Below are 13,596 nucleotides of genomic sequence, written 5' to 3'. Positions count from 1 at the left end.
TGTGACTGTCAAGTGAAGAAAGGAGGTTTATAAATAAAGTGGTAGGAAACCTACCTTGAAGTTCAAGCAATTGGAGACTAGGGTTTTTTCTGGGCCTAAATCGAAACCCTTAAGCCCACATATACTTATATGATTAAAGCAGTGTGAATGCCCATTGAAAAACAGTATGAATAAACACTTTAAAAGATGATTAAAATTTACTTTTCACTTGATGACTTTGGTTCCCATTAATGTATTAAAATAACCCATATGATGGGTTTGTTAGGTCTTGACTTTTGCCTATAAAAGATTGAAAAATAAAGGAAAGAAGGGAGATGAGAAACATACCAAAGAAAAGAAAGAAAAGAACGAAAAGAAGAAGTAAGAAAGTAATATTGCTGCCCTAAGAATGTAGGCACACTCACTAAATCTCGTAAATATTGTGTTTTATCTACTTTATTCTACGCACACATATCTTTATTTTCACAACAAGTTAATATTTTACGTTGAGTGTGAACGAGAGGATTAAAAGTAAAAATTTTGTAAAAATCCTATAGACATCGCCCTCTCTCTCCCTATTCCTCTAAGCCCAAACCTCTGGCTTTCGGGTCAAATTAATTTTATATCGACCCGGCCCAACTTGACCTTTCGTGGTACAAATACGAGCTGCGTGCTAGGTTTCTCGATTCGATACCGGAAGCTCGGTTTTTTTCAGATTGTGGTCCTCCGTCGAATCCTCCTCCAAGTTTCGCCTATTCGCAAACCAGAGGTATTCTCCTCCCTATCTTTTTCGTCTTCTGAAGTTGTTATCGATTCTAGGGTTTCGTAGTTTTCCTGTAAATCGCTATAGCGGGCTGTGCGTTGAATTATTTTTGGGGATCTCATCTAATTACATATGGGTTTTTTGAATTTCAGAGAATTTGTTCTTCCTGAGGTTTCTGTGTTATTGGAATTTTTTGTTAATTTTATTGGTTTGATTGTTTTTCCCCTAATTGTGATGAATTTTATTTCTTGAAGTTAAATTTATGTTTGAATGATAAAATTTTGAATCTTTTTTTCTTCGAAATCGAAATTAACTGTTGTTTGAGTTAAGCCGAACAGACCCAGAATCTTTTTTTTTCGTTGGAATTTAATTTCTAATTCATTGAAAATTTTTTTTTGTGAACCTATATTTTTAGGGTTTTTTTTTTTTCATTGGTAATTTGAGTTTATATGCTTTATTGTACGTTTTTGTCTGATGAAAATATGTTTTCGTGAGCTTTGTGGGTTGTGATCCAGTTTTGGTGTTGGTTGAATAATTTACGAAGTTATGGAAGTGGTTGATATTCACGTTTGAGTACCTGATTGTATTTTGGTTGCAGAAACAGAACTAGTAATCATGCCGAAGAACAAGGGTAAGGGAGGAAAGAACAGGAAGAGAGGTAAGAACGAAGCTGATGACGAAAAGCGTGAGCTTGTGTTTAAGGAAGATGGACAGGAGTATGCCCAAGTGCTTCGAATGCTTGGTAACGGTCGGTGTGAAGCCATGTGCATTGATGGGACCAAGCGACTTTGTCACATTCGTGGTAAGATGCACAAGAAGGTTTGGATTGCAGCTGGTGATATCATTCTTGTTGGCCTTCGTGACTATCAGGACGACAAAGCTGATGTGATCCTCAAGTACATGCCTGATGAGGCTAGGCTTCTGAAGGCATATGGAGAGCTTCCAGAGAATACACGTCTCAACGAGGGTATTGCTGGGGGTATTGATGATGAAGAAACTGAAGGTGGTGTTGATGACTATGTTGAGTTTGAGGATGAAGATATCGATAAGATATAGGCTTTCAGGTTAAAACTCTATTTGGATGTTATGTTTTTACATTACCGAATGGCAGTTACTTGTCCTTGGTATAAGTCAAACTTGGATTGGCAGTTGGCTCTGTATGGTTTTGTATTTCCAGATGGGGAATTGGTCATGTTCCATGTAACATCTGTTATTACTAATATATTTGATATGTTTGTCTTCTTTTTCGAATAACTAGTTTCGTCACAGAGGTTCTTCCCTTTTACTCTGTTTACCTTGTTCTGTGTTTCGTTTTTAACAGCGTCGTTGACAATGTTTTACCTAGTTAGTCTGTGTGTTTCCTTTCGTTGGTTTCTTCGGAGAAGATGAGGTTCTTTGAGATGCATTTTTAAACTCACTCAGGTATCAAGCATCAGATTATATATAAGATATCAGAGTATTTACTTGACAGAGATTCTACAGGGAAATCTGTGTTCATTAGAATGAAGTATTTCTGCACTTCCTTCGCCCAGTTTGCTTTTCGGTCCGCTCTTCATCTCTTTCGGCTTCCCTCGAACAATCCTTCTTGCTTACCTGTATCAATGTTGAAGCCAGTCATTGAATTGAACACCGGAACTTAGTAATTTTGTTCTTCAAATATCGATCCTCTTTTGACAAGCTCAGTTCGGATCATAGCTTAAATGAGACATATCCTTACCTTGGGATACTCTTTCCCACACTCGTAGCTTGGCATCGATTTTCGCCTCGATAGGCTTCTTGTAGCCTTGAATCTGTTCTTAGTTGGACTGAAGCCATCTTGCTCTTCTGCTGGTACCGGAAAGTTATCAAATGGGACACCGACTTCATTAGATCCGCAGCTCTCTTTTTCTTCACCTGCAATGTCGAACAATCTCTTTCCGATGACAAATCTTTGGCTGCTGTGAATTGGTTCAACGTGGTTGCTTGTATGACTTTCTGCGGAGGAGATTTCAGCAGGGCGGGTTGCCATCCACCGTTCTAGCCAGCTCCAACCCATGTTCTGTTCTGTGCCATCAGTTGTGGTGTGCCTTTTCTTTGAGCAGATCCTTAGCTTCAAACAAATAATACCAAGTTAATTAGTTTCCAAAACCAAAACCATAGGAGGAGTCTTTAGAACCTCTTTCAGGGCAAAATCTTGGATGTAGTCGGTTATTTATCACTCTCTCTCTCTCTTAGTCACGTGATTTCTCTTATCTTTCACATCGCGTGAGAGAGAGAGAGAGAGGGGTGTTAAATCACCGGTTGCACGATAGAATCCCAACTCTTTTAGGAATGAATTTCAGTACCTGTTGTGAAAAGGCGTACGCCAGTGCTCTCTCCCGCCTTGTTGTTGCTTCCAATCTGTTCTGCATTCTCATTCTTGATATGTTGCTACTAACTGTGCTGGCATCCCATTCTTCCTGTAAATTTTTACGAATGTCAATGATCATACGTGATTCAATCTCAACATGTGTGTAGATACATAAATAACTTGTAAAATCCCAGTTTGAATTCACTCTCAATGTGGTTTTACCACATTTTTTTAGCATTACATAGTTAACACGTAAGAATGAAAAGTTTGAGTTGTTTCTGATCTACCTTCAACTTTAGCGCCTGCGCTCTAGCTTTCTCTTGTGTCCGGTGGTGAGCAGCTGAATTTTCTCCTTGAATCGAGTAAACTTCCACAGAATTTCCCGTTTGAACTTCTACCGATGTGCCTAGGGACTCCCTACTCGGACTTTCCACTCCAACAAGAAGCTCCTGCTCACCATCCTTGGATCTAATTCCTCCATTTCGGCACCTAATCTGAAATCCAAGCAGTCTAATGAATATGGGCCAGAATTCCCGGTGCAGTAACGCATATTTTCCTCAAAGTTATCAATGAATAACGAGTTTGCACTTCCGAAACAATTTTAGGACGACTGAGTTTTCTCTGACTTAAATTGTAACATAAACCTGCAGATCGTGGGTGTAGGCACATTGACTAGAGCCGATGTGGTCCTTTCAAAATAAAAGTGTAACATAAATCCTATCAAAGATCTTTGAATACTCGTAATTTCCGTTGAATTAAACTTGTGTTTCTACAAGATGAGCAAATTGAAGTAATCTGATAGTGTCGAATTACCCAAAAGCCTCTAAATGCCGACTGGATGATGATTGCTGCACGCTCCTCAGACATTGTTTTGGAGACCGAAGATTCTGTCTTTGCCATTTCCACATCTACCTTAGTTGCTTCTCTTCTGATGTTTCCCTTGTTTTTCAAGTCTTCTGGCATCGGTTGCGTGACAGTTGCCTCGGAGCTCCTAACCGAACTAGAATCTTCGTCTGCAACAGCTAAAACTGAATTGAACTGCATGGCGGCTGTAGCCACAGAGCTCTTAACTGAAGCTGAATCATTCTCTGCCATGACTGAATTATATTCGTCTCCACATAGGTACGATCTAACCGAGCTCCATCTTCTCCTCTCAGTCACATTGCTCCTCACCTAAATGCCATCAATCAAAAACACGAATCACATTAATACATAACACAACTAACAGGAGAGCGTTGAAGCATTGTATGGTGGCAACTCACATTGCTCTCATGTGTCCTGAAAGATCGGTTTCTCGAGAAAACACTCCTGACCAAACCTCCACTGATGCCCATCTCAACTCAGAAGCTCTAAGAAGATGCTCAAAAGAGTGTTGCCAATTACATATATGTGCTTCAGGAAAAGTTTGATTAGTGCACTGAGATTCTCACTCAGTTATACTACTAACCATAGTAAAAATATGTGTAAATTTGTTCATAAAGCAAAGAAATAAACCGGGATTGGTATTACCACTCCGAAAAATCATCCTGCAATACCCTCTCCCTCATTTTCTTTACCGACGAGAAATGCATGATTGACTTTTTTTGGAGTGCTAATTATATAGCGACTAAAAACTAATGCATTTTCAATTAGGAGAAAAGTACTTGTTAGATAGGATTAAATTAGAAGAACTGCAGAGAAGAGAAGGCTTTTAGAGCTGGATGGATCTGTACTTTAATCACAAAATAAAAGAAGATGAAAAGTGAGAGATTGGTTGATGAGAGGGGCATGGTGTTTTTGCTTTTTCATCCACTTTTTGCACATGGGTTCAGCACTTTGCCCTCACTTAAAGCTTACTTGCTATTAGGGTTATGTCTTCCTTTCTGGTTACTTCTTATGCTCTTTTGTGGAGAAAAATATACGATGTCATGTAACAATATCTACATTCACTTATCTCATTTATCGTGTGATTTTGAAATATACTTCTTATAACATGTCATATAAGAATCACATGACTTTAACATAACACTCTATCTCACTCATTATATGACTTTTTCTGTCCTCCGATGGAGAGAAACTTGGTATACATGCATAGGCGAAATATATCTATATCACTTATCTCATTCATCATGAATTATTTTGTCTATTGGTGGATCATATTTCATTCACCACATGAATTATTTTGTCTATTGGTGGAAAGATCTTTGGGTGTGACAGGAGTACATACCAAACACTCTCACTCATTGCATGACTTTTGTACCCCGGGACCAAATAAAAATCATGCCGACAACTTTAGGAACCATTTGAGAGGCCAAAATCCATAAAAATGTAGTAGTACTATACTTTGCGGGATAGATATAAGATGTGTAGAGTGAAATACAACACTAATCTGTAGCAATTTAGTTCCTTGTGTGTTGTGCTATAAGAGGAAAATGAGCATTGGCTTTAGACAGATCCTTTTTTTTTCTCTTCTTTTTTTGTGAGATTAAAGTTTGAGATTTTTAAGTAACTTAGACAGATGCTTTCCCCCTTCAATCTTTACCATCAAGTTTTTGCTGCTTAAAACAAAGACGAACTTCTACATTCCGCCGTCAGTTTTTCTGTCTTTGTCAAGAAACACTTGCATGTTATGAGTTCATACCAAAATCGGTAGATGAGGAGATAAATAGAAAGGGGACGATGAAGAGATAAAAATGAGAGATACTAACACCGGAATAAGAAAACATTTTTTCGTAAAGACGGATATGTGATCTATAAGGTCAATAGAATAATTAAATCCAATGTCATCGGCTCAATTTGGTGGTCCTGATCAGGCACTTTTCCCTTCATATAATGATTCTTTCAGTGCATATTTTTTGCCATTAGGATTGTTGGATTATAAATAGACTGTGGCACATGCTTTGCACTAAAGACAGTTCATCATGGGACTGACATGGTACCCTAATAAGTTAACAAGAAAAAAAAATCTGGCAACACAAAAAACATGAAAAAAAAATATTTTATTTCATAGTTTAATTATGAAATGGTGTGACAAATAATATCAGTGTTCAGATTATTAAAATAAAAAATTAATAAAAAAGTTTGAAAATTTTGAGTTTTAATAATAAAGATAAAATAAAGGGTAAAATAAATAGTACCATAATTGACTTTTTAGTGTAAAAAAATGATTTTTCGTTAAAATAAACAGTACCGGAATCTTTTCGTTAAAGTTTTCTTGTTAAAAACTAAGTGGGTGACTAGCTTAAAGTGTGTTTTTATATGAGTTTACATGTCAAATGAACTCTACAGGAGTAAAAAAAATAAAAAAAATAAAAAAAAATTGGAGAACTGTTTTATCGACCTTTTTAAAGCTTGCCACATGATCAATTTTGTGCATGTTTGAGACTGTTTTTGAAACTGCTAAAAGTGTTTTTGGGCAATCTAACACGAGATAGAAAGCGTAATAGTGAATTTGAGTTATAGAAATACTTCATGGAAAAGCACATGTGAAATAATTTTTTAGGAAACACCTCAAAATACTTTTTTATGAGTAATATAGTTTTGGATTTTTTGCCAAAATGGTCATTGAGATTTGCTAACTCCTCACTTTGGTTCATGAATTTTGAAATCAATAGAAGTAGTCCCTAAGATTGTCCACCATCAATTATTTTGGTCATTCAGTGAAAAATTATGTTAAATAAGAATCCAAATGACATAATTACCCGCAATATAATAAACAATAGATCAAAATGATTTGACAAAAAATTGAGGGTATTTTTATCATTTTGTTCTTATTTTATTGAGATTTTTCAAGAAATAACCAAAATGACTGATGATAGACAAACTCAGGGACCAATTCTATCGATTTCAAATCTCATGGACTAAAATGAGGAGTTATGCAAATCTCAATAACCATTTTAGCTGAAAAGCCTATAGTTTTTAATAAAATTTCAACTTGTTTTCAATAACACCATTTTTAGAAAAAGTCAAAACTTAGCGGTAGTGTTTTTTATGGGATTGTTTGAAAGTATTTTCTATAAGTTTCAAAAGCACTTTAAGTTCTTTTTGAAGAAAACGTTTCAAATGCTTTTCAATGATTCATTTGAATTTTTAATAAAGATTAATTTTAAAAAAATTTCACAAAACTATTTTAAAATCATTTCTAAACGGGCCGTATTAATCACCGGCCGGTCGTGTTTATAGCTAGAACACGATTTGAGGCCCGACCCGAATATTTGACTTATTAACCCGACTTGGATGTTTATGGGAAATCCTCTCTTTTCATTTTTCTTTTGGCCCGACTCAATCTTCTTCTTTCTTTCCGAGTGAACGAACGAAGCCTGCAACTACTGTTGCTCAAGTTGACGTTTTTCAGTTTTCACTCGTGCGGATTAGGGTTTTGCTTGGCTGCCCAGAAAATTTCAAGGGTAAGAAAAAAAATCTGTTTACGTTTTTGCTTTGTACTAAACAAGTTGAAATTTTTTTATGGGAATGACTTACTGTCGTGATTGTTTCAGGGATACTGTTGTGTGACTGAGGTCGAGAGGAAGCATTCGAGAACAATGAGCATTGTGCCCAAAGAGAATGTTGAAGTAATTGCACAAAGCATTGGAATCAACAACTTGTCTCCAGATGTTGCTCTTGCTCTCGCCCCCGATATCGAATACCGCCTCCGTGAGATCATGCAGGTAAATCTTCAACTTTTCCGGCGTAACTGTGATATGGGTTTGTTTTGACATTGTTGTTTTCGATCGTTTGAGGTTGTACTAGTAAAATTGGTAAAGTTTGGGAATTGGATTTACATGTTTATGTGGTAATATTGAGACTGAATAGTTGGAAGTTGGGTTGCTTTTTTTTTGATTAGTTGGTCAAGAAGATAGTGTAGTTATGTTATTTTGGTGAATTTTGATTTGAGACATTGGAGGGTTGAGTGTGATTTTTCCTTGTAATGGAAGTGCAGGAGGCTATTAAATGCATGCATCACTCGAGGAGAACTAGATTGACAGCCGAAGATGTTGATGGCGCACTCAACTTAAGAAATGTTGAGGTGAGTATTTAAAATGATTGAATTAGCATGGGTTTGTTTATTATTCGAAATCTCATTTTGCTTATCCTGCTTGCACCAGCCAATCTATGGTTATGTTTCCGGAGGTCCTTTGCGGTTCAAAAGAGCTATTGGGCATAGGGATTTGTTTTACATTGACGACAAGGATGTGGATTTTAAAGATGTATGTGTTACTGAGCAATCTGATTTCACTTTCTACTTGATTTTGTATGTTTCCTTTTAATTTTCCATATTTATGTTTGACTGTAGGTGATTGAAGCTCCTTTACCAAAAGTACCGCTTGATACTGGAATTGTTTGTCACTGGCTTGCTATAGAAGGTGTACAACCTGCAATTCCAGAGAATGCTCCTCTAGAAGGTTTTTCTCAAAGTTTATAGATTGTGCCAATAATTATTACTCATAAATCACACTTCCAATTTAGGAGTTGTGATTACTTCTGAACGCTAAGACTTTTGTATTCTAGGAGTTAGCTGTAGTAAAAGAAAGCATTCCATGGGTTTTGTAGCACTCTCTAAACTTTAAAGTTGTGCGAAGCATGAAATGACTAATATCCTCCTTAAAAAATACTCAGTATATCAATTTCTTTAAAAAATACTCAGTATCTCCAATATACCAGAGATTTTACATGATCTTGTGAGTGTGAGGTGGTCTGCAGTGTATTTCACATTCTTCTTTTTTGTTTGTCTGGAATTCAATCTACATAAATTGTATGGTGAAATGAATCTGCCATCCACTGATAAATCCTTTTTGATATAATTATGAGGAACTAGAGTTAACTCCATTTTCGGCTTTTCTACTTTTGTTAGCCCAAGTTTGTCTCAGTTATTGAATTTTTGTTCTTCTTCTGTAGTACTTGCACCTCCTTCTGATGGTAAAATTGATAACCAAAAGGATGATGGACTTCCTGTTGACATTAAATTACCTGTTAAGCACATATTATCTAGGGAGCTTCAGGTACATATTTCACTTGTCTGATCTTATACTGGAAGTACTTCAGTTTGCAGCTTGTTTACATGTTCCTTCTTTTTGTTGCCCTTGCAGCTATATTTTGACAAAATCACTGAGCTTGTTGTGAGTAGATCTGATTTGGTTTTGTTCAAAGAAGCATTAGTGAGTTTGGCCACTGATTCGGGACTTCATCCATTAGTTCCTTATTTCACATGCTTTATTGCTGATGAGGTGATGATTCTTGACACTATCACTGACAGCTATAAGAAGAGTATGATATGTAGCCATTGGTTACTTAAACCAACCTTTCTTAACATATATCAGGTTTCTCGTGGCTTGAATGATTATGCACTTCTATTCGCTTTAATGCGAGTTGTTCGGAGTCTTCTCCAGAATCCTCACATACACATAGAACCTTATGTAAGTGCTTCTTTCTTCTTTCTTCTTTATTTCCTTTTTTTCCATAGGAGAGCCTTATGTAAGTAGTTTAAGTTCTAATTGTCTATTAAGGTATTTATGTACATCTTGATAATGATGTCTAAGTTGAATTCTGTAATTTTCTGGTTTGACGATTGGGGAGGCTGATTGTAGTAGATCACCTATACTTTTTCTGGCCTTTTTCCTGCCCCTTTTCAGTTCCTTTCTAATAAATGAACAAATCTGCAGTCGTTGTTTTGCTATATGCATGTATTGCTAATCATAGTTTATCATCCTTGAACTCGTGCTATTTATGTCGAAGGGTTATGAAGCATGTAAGGTGGTGATCAGGGTAAAATGTGTTACTTATATGGAAGTTTTATTCTGAGACATTAATGTTTTCCCGTTCCTTTTGGCTCTTGATCAGCTGCACCAATTGATGCCATCTGTGGTCACTTGCCTTGTTGCAAAAAGGTTAGGCAACAGGTTTGCTGACAATCACTGGGAACTTAGAGACTTCACTGCTAACCTAGTTGCTTCAATCTGCAAAAGGTTAGGCTTGTTATTTTTTTTTAAATGCCTTTTACCTTCATGCTTTTCTTTCACCTGGCCTGCTTCCCTTTTCTTGCACTTTCTCTGGCATCTCTTCTTGAGATATCACCTCCTACTTGTCTCTTCTGACTTGACCTCGGTCACGTCCTTTTCACACTTTTGTGATCCTGGTGTATTAAGCAACTTAACATAGGTTGAGTGCATATTCTGTTCAGATTCTTGTTAATATTTATGTTTTTTTCTCTACATTATGTTAAGTGAAACTGAGCTAGCATATTCAATGCTATCAATCTGCCTAGCATAACTGTTGTTTTAAAAATTTCTCCTGACCATGGAAGTAGAGCTCTATATTTTCTCTTAAAATTCCATGCATATATTTTGGTGTGAATTTGTCATCATACCGATGAGATTCAATATTTGAATCTGTTGCAGGTTTGGGCACGTATATAACACTCTCCAGTCGCGTCTTACAAAAACTTTGGTCAATGCATTTTTGGATCCAAAGCGGACATTGACTCAACACTATGGTGCAATTCAAGGTTTAGCTGCTCTAGGGCCCAGTGTGGTAAGGCCTCATGCTCCTTGCAACTAAGAACATCGTTCACTATTGTGCACAAAGCCTATGTAAATGAGTTTTGGAATATGAATTCAACTTGAAGTAGTATCTCTTGTGTTTCTTCCCATAAGTTTCTGTTAGCCTATCCTTGTTATCTATTTTCATACATTGAAAGGGGAATCTATACTTGTAAATAAAGCTAGCTGGCTCTGGGCCCAGGTTTTCCTGCGTCTGCAACTGGATTATCTTTATTACTCTTTATTCTGAGTCTGAGTCGTAGAAGTTCAATATGGTGGAATGGAAGATATTTGCAACACCTTTTCTCTTTTCCTAATGACTTGTTCTTAAATGAAAACGTTGTAGTAAAACAAATCTAGAAAAGAGAGAGACATTACTCCATGCAACATATGAACTAATGGCAATGAAAGTCGGGCCTTGCTATTGCTTTTAAACTTCTTCCAAAGTTCATTTACTCATCTTCAGGTATTTGTGTTTTCTCGGAATATGCATTTTTTTAAACTCAAAAGTAAGGATTCTCAACTGCAGGTTCGCCTTCTTGTACTGCCAAATCTGGAGTCATATCTGCGACTACTTGAACCAGAGCTGCTTCTTGACAAGCAAAAGAATGAGATGAAGAGGCATGAAGCGTGGCGTGTGTATGGAGCCTTGTTGGTGAGTCTCTTTTCATGCCTGTATACACTGTTTGAAAAATCTAAGTAAGGCTTCCTAATGAGAGCATGCACTTTTCCAGAATGCAGCAGGTCAATGCATATATGATAGGCTCAAGATGTTCCCACTTATGTCGTCTCCAATGCCACAATCTTTTTGGAGGGCCAATGGAAAACTCCGTATTACTATGCCAAGTAAGACATTCAATGGCTTATGTTTTCTTGAATGATGGCACTTCAACCACTTCGAATGAGTGTTTCTTGATTATACAAGCATAGAACCAGCATACATATGGGTTTTTGGTTTTTATTTTCTCCTTATACCTTTCTTCTACATCTTTCCCACCATCCTTCCACTCTTCACATCCCTCAAATTTCTCCCTTGTGTTTTGCCTCTATCTCCCACACAAAGTGAAAACTAAAAACCAAAAACAATATCAAGGGGCCCATAAATTGCTAGACTGATTCGTAAGTTTCTTGCAATAGAATAGATTATACTACTCAAACGGGTATACAAGAAGCATAAACACTATCACGTATAGCAGTTGAGCACCCTTAAGCTACAAGCCTATTGTATGTTTTCCGATTGTAACACATCAACCATGCAATCGTGCAAGAAAGAGTTTCCGCTTTCCTATCCCCCTGCAATCCCTTTCGGGTATGGGATTCTGCTCTTATATGTTCTAGGCTACTAGGCTTTGGCCATAATGAAGGAAGCACCCCTTGGATGTTTCTGACCGAAAAGCTGATGAATAGGGTTGCTTGTCCAGGAAGGAGAAGTACCCTTCACTTTTCAAGGTTTATTATTTAGATAAAGTCTTAACTCTGATTCTTATGTACATAACCAAGATAAACGCAAGCGAAGTGTGGAACACATGGAAGAGCAACCGCCCCTGCAGAAAATTGCAACTGATGGGCCAACAGATATAGCGCCAACTAATTCTTCACCATCTCACATGGAAGTAGACACAGCAGCTCCAGCTCCATCAGGGGATAATGATGCAGGCCCCTCGTCGTCTTCTCAGAAAATGCCAGATGAGAGCATTTCACACGGCACAAGTTCAAGGGGCAAGCCTGCTGGTCAGTCTCTAAAGAAATCAGCTATCCTCTCTCAGGTTTGGAAGGATGACTTGAATTCTGGGCATCTCCTAGTGTCGTTGTTTGAGTTGTTCGGTGAAGACATTCTCTCTTTTGTTCCAGCCCCCGAGATGTGTTTGTTTTTGTAACTCTGTAGCAATCTTGAAACTCAAGATTGGTGTACAAAAGGAAAAATAGAAAGAAAGATTTCAGTGAGAAATTTTTGTATAAATACAGTAGAAACTCAGATAAAATCATATCGATTTACATTTATTTTAGCTATCTTTGGTCTGTTCATCCTCATTTATTTGTGATGGAACTTGAACATAAAAATCGACATCGCAGAAGGCTCTTTGTAATTAAGTACACAAGTACAATCTCTTAAAAGTGCTTAATTAAGCAGCTGCTAAGTTTTGGCACTGGAGTGCTCTTTTTCCACTGCTTTCTTCAGCAAGCTATCTTCTTCCAACACCATTTGAACTGGCAAGAACCCCATCCCATTGGCCATAGCCAGCATCATCCTCTTGGTTTCAGCCTTGAACTCCTCCAAATCAACCGACCCGTTCGAGTCATGATCGAACTGCACGAACAGCGAGTCGTAGACATGAGCAATCTCTTCCGGGTTTGGCTTCACGTCAATGCCATAGTGGGTCTCAAAGACCCGTAGAGACTGAAGCTCCTTTAGCATCTCTGCATAAGAAAGCAGACCATCGTGATTGGCGTCGAGACGAGCAAAACGGTCCCGTACTGAGCGGCCGAATGCTTCTTCATCTTCCACAAAGTTGACAATGGTGGCACCATCCAGCACTTCTACACTCATCTTCTCTTATGCTAGCTTGGGATTTTTTCACAATGAAATTAGGATTGATTTGTATTTTGGTTGCAAATTAAAGAAGTGATGGAATGTTAAGTATTTATAAACACATGCATGGGGCACTGAGTTTTTTGTTTTATTTTTGGCCCCTTGTTTCTGTAATCCATAAGTTTTATGGAATTTGTTTCTGTAAAGTTGATAGATAAACGTTTTACCTACTTTACAAGCGGCTAGCCAATTAAACGGAAAAAATAGACAACTTGCAAGTGGAGGCTTAAAATAGTAATACGACGGTATATTTTATGAATGGATCCTCGCCAGATCCTCGGAAATCCTCCAATAACATTCGTTTATCGTATATTGTGCGGTTAATTTTCGTCAGGTACTGTTTATATTCAATTTTAAATGAAAAAATTTATAATGATTTCTGATCGTACGATGCACAAATATAATTAGAGGATCCCGGAAT

General features: G+C 37.3%; 4 protein-coding genes across 5 annotated transcripts; 2 read left to right on the top strand and 2 right to left on the bottom strand.

Annotated features, from left to right (window-relative positions):
- Positions 1-596: 596 nt before the first annotated feature.
- LOC137708012 (eukaryotic translation initiation factor 1A-like) lies at positions 597-1,983 on the top strand. The gene is made up of 2 exons (XM_068446975.1): positions 597-748; positions 1,341-1,983. Exon 2 carries the CDS (start codon positions 1,358-1,360, stop codon positions 1,796-1,798), a length of 441 nt encoding a protein of 146 aa, XP_068303076.1. The 5' UTR covers positions 597-748; positions 1,341-1,357; the 3' UTR covers positions 1,799-1,983.
- Positions 1,984-2,115: 132 nt separating this feature from the next.
- On the bottom strand, positions 2,116-4,765 carry LOC137708011 (protein IQ-DOMAIN 33-like). The gene is made up of 6 exons (XM_068446974.1): positions 4,334-4,765; positions 3,885-4,244; positions 3,359-3,565; positions 3,067-3,180; positions 2,460-2,831; positions 2,116-2,335 (listed from the first exon to the last, which is right to left on the bottom strand). Exons 1-6 carry the CDS (start codon positions 4,403-4,405, stop codon positions 2,240-2,242), a joined length of 1,221 nt encoding a protein of 406 aa, XP_068303075.1. The 5' UTR covers positions 4,406-4,765; the 3' UTR covers positions 2,116-2,239.
- A 2,358-nt stretch (positions 4,766-7,123) lies between these two features.
- On the top strand, positions 7,124-12,593 carry LOC137708040 (transcription initiation factor TFIID subunit 6-like). Of its 2 annotated transcripts, none has more exons than XM_068447011.1 (13): positions 7,124-7,456; positions 7,547-7,717; positions 7,990-8,076; positions 8,156-8,257; positions 8,344-8,452; positions 8,946-9,049; positions 9,137-9,274; positions 9,368-9,463; positions 9,888-10,012; positions 10,445-10,577; positions 11,115-11,240; positions 11,327-11,431; positions 12,086-12,593. In XM_068447011.1, the coding sequence occupies exons 2-13, from the start codon at positions 7,592-7,594 to the stop codon at positions 12,164-12,166; spliced, it is 1,332 nt and encodes a 443-aa protein (XP_068303112.1). In that variant the 5' UTR covers positions 7,124-7,456; positions 7,547-7,591; the 3' UTR covers positions 12,167-12,593. The 2 variants fall into 2 exon arrangements, with proteins under 2 accessions (XP_068303112.1, XP_068303111.1); XM_068447010.1 differs by having other exon boundaries at positions 7,126-7,456; positions 11,320-11,431.
- Positions 12,594-12,640: 47 nt separating this feature from the next.
- Positions 12,641-13,206, bottom strand: LOC137708041 (uncharacterized). The gene has a single exon (XM_068447012.1). It carries the CDS (start codon positions 13,131-13,133, stop codon positions 12,720-12,722), a length of 414 nt encoding a protein of 137 aa, XP_068303113.1. The 5' UTR covers positions 13,134-13,206; the 3' UTR covers positions 12,641-12,719.
- Positions 13,207-13,596: the final 390 nt, after the last annotated feature.

The sequence above is a fragment of the Pyrus communis genome, chromosome 11 (assembly GCF_963583255.1).
Source record: "Pyrus communis chromosome 11, drPyrComm1.1, whole genome shotgun sequence".
Taxonomy (NCBI): Eukaryota; Viridiplantae; Streptophyta; class Magnoliopsida; order Rosales; family Rosaceae; genus Pyrus; species Pyrus communis.
The sequence above is the reverse complement of the archived record's forward strand: the minus strand, read 5'-3'. Positions and strand labels throughout refer to the sequence as shown.

Coding starts and splice junctions, on each gene's coding strand:
- LOC137708012 (XM_068446975.1), top strand. CDS start 1,358: ATGCCGAAGAACAAGGGTAAGGGAGGAAAGAACAGGAAGAGAGGTAAG.
- LOC137708011 (XM_068446974.1), bottom strand. CDS start 4,405: ATGGGCATCAGTGGAGGTTTGGTCAGGAGTGTTTTCTCGAGAAACCGA. Junction 3,566..3,884: donor CGGCATTTAGAGGCTTTTGG/GTAATTCGACAC, acceptor CTTGGATTTCAG/ATTAGGTGCCGAAATGGAGG. Junction 2,832..3,066: donor CGTACGCCTTTTCACAACAG/GTACTGAAATTC, acceptor ATTTGTTTGAAG/CTAAGGATCTGCTCAAAGAA.
- LOC137708040 (XM_068447010.1), top strand. CDS start 7,592: ATGAGCATTGTGCCCAAAGAGAATGTTGAAGTAATTGCACAAAGCATT. Junction 9,050..9,136: donor TATTATCTAGGGAGCTTCAG/GTACATATTTCA, acceptor TTGCCCTTGCAG/CTATATTTTGACAAAATCAC. Junction 11,241..11,319: donor GTGTGTATGGAGCCTTGTTG/GTGAGTCTCTTT, acceptor GCACTTTTCCAG/AATGCAGCAGGTCAATGCAT.
- LOC137708041 (XM_068447012.1), bottom strand. CDS start 13,133: ATGAGTGTAGAAGTGCTGGATGGTGCCACCATTGTCAACTTTGTGGAA.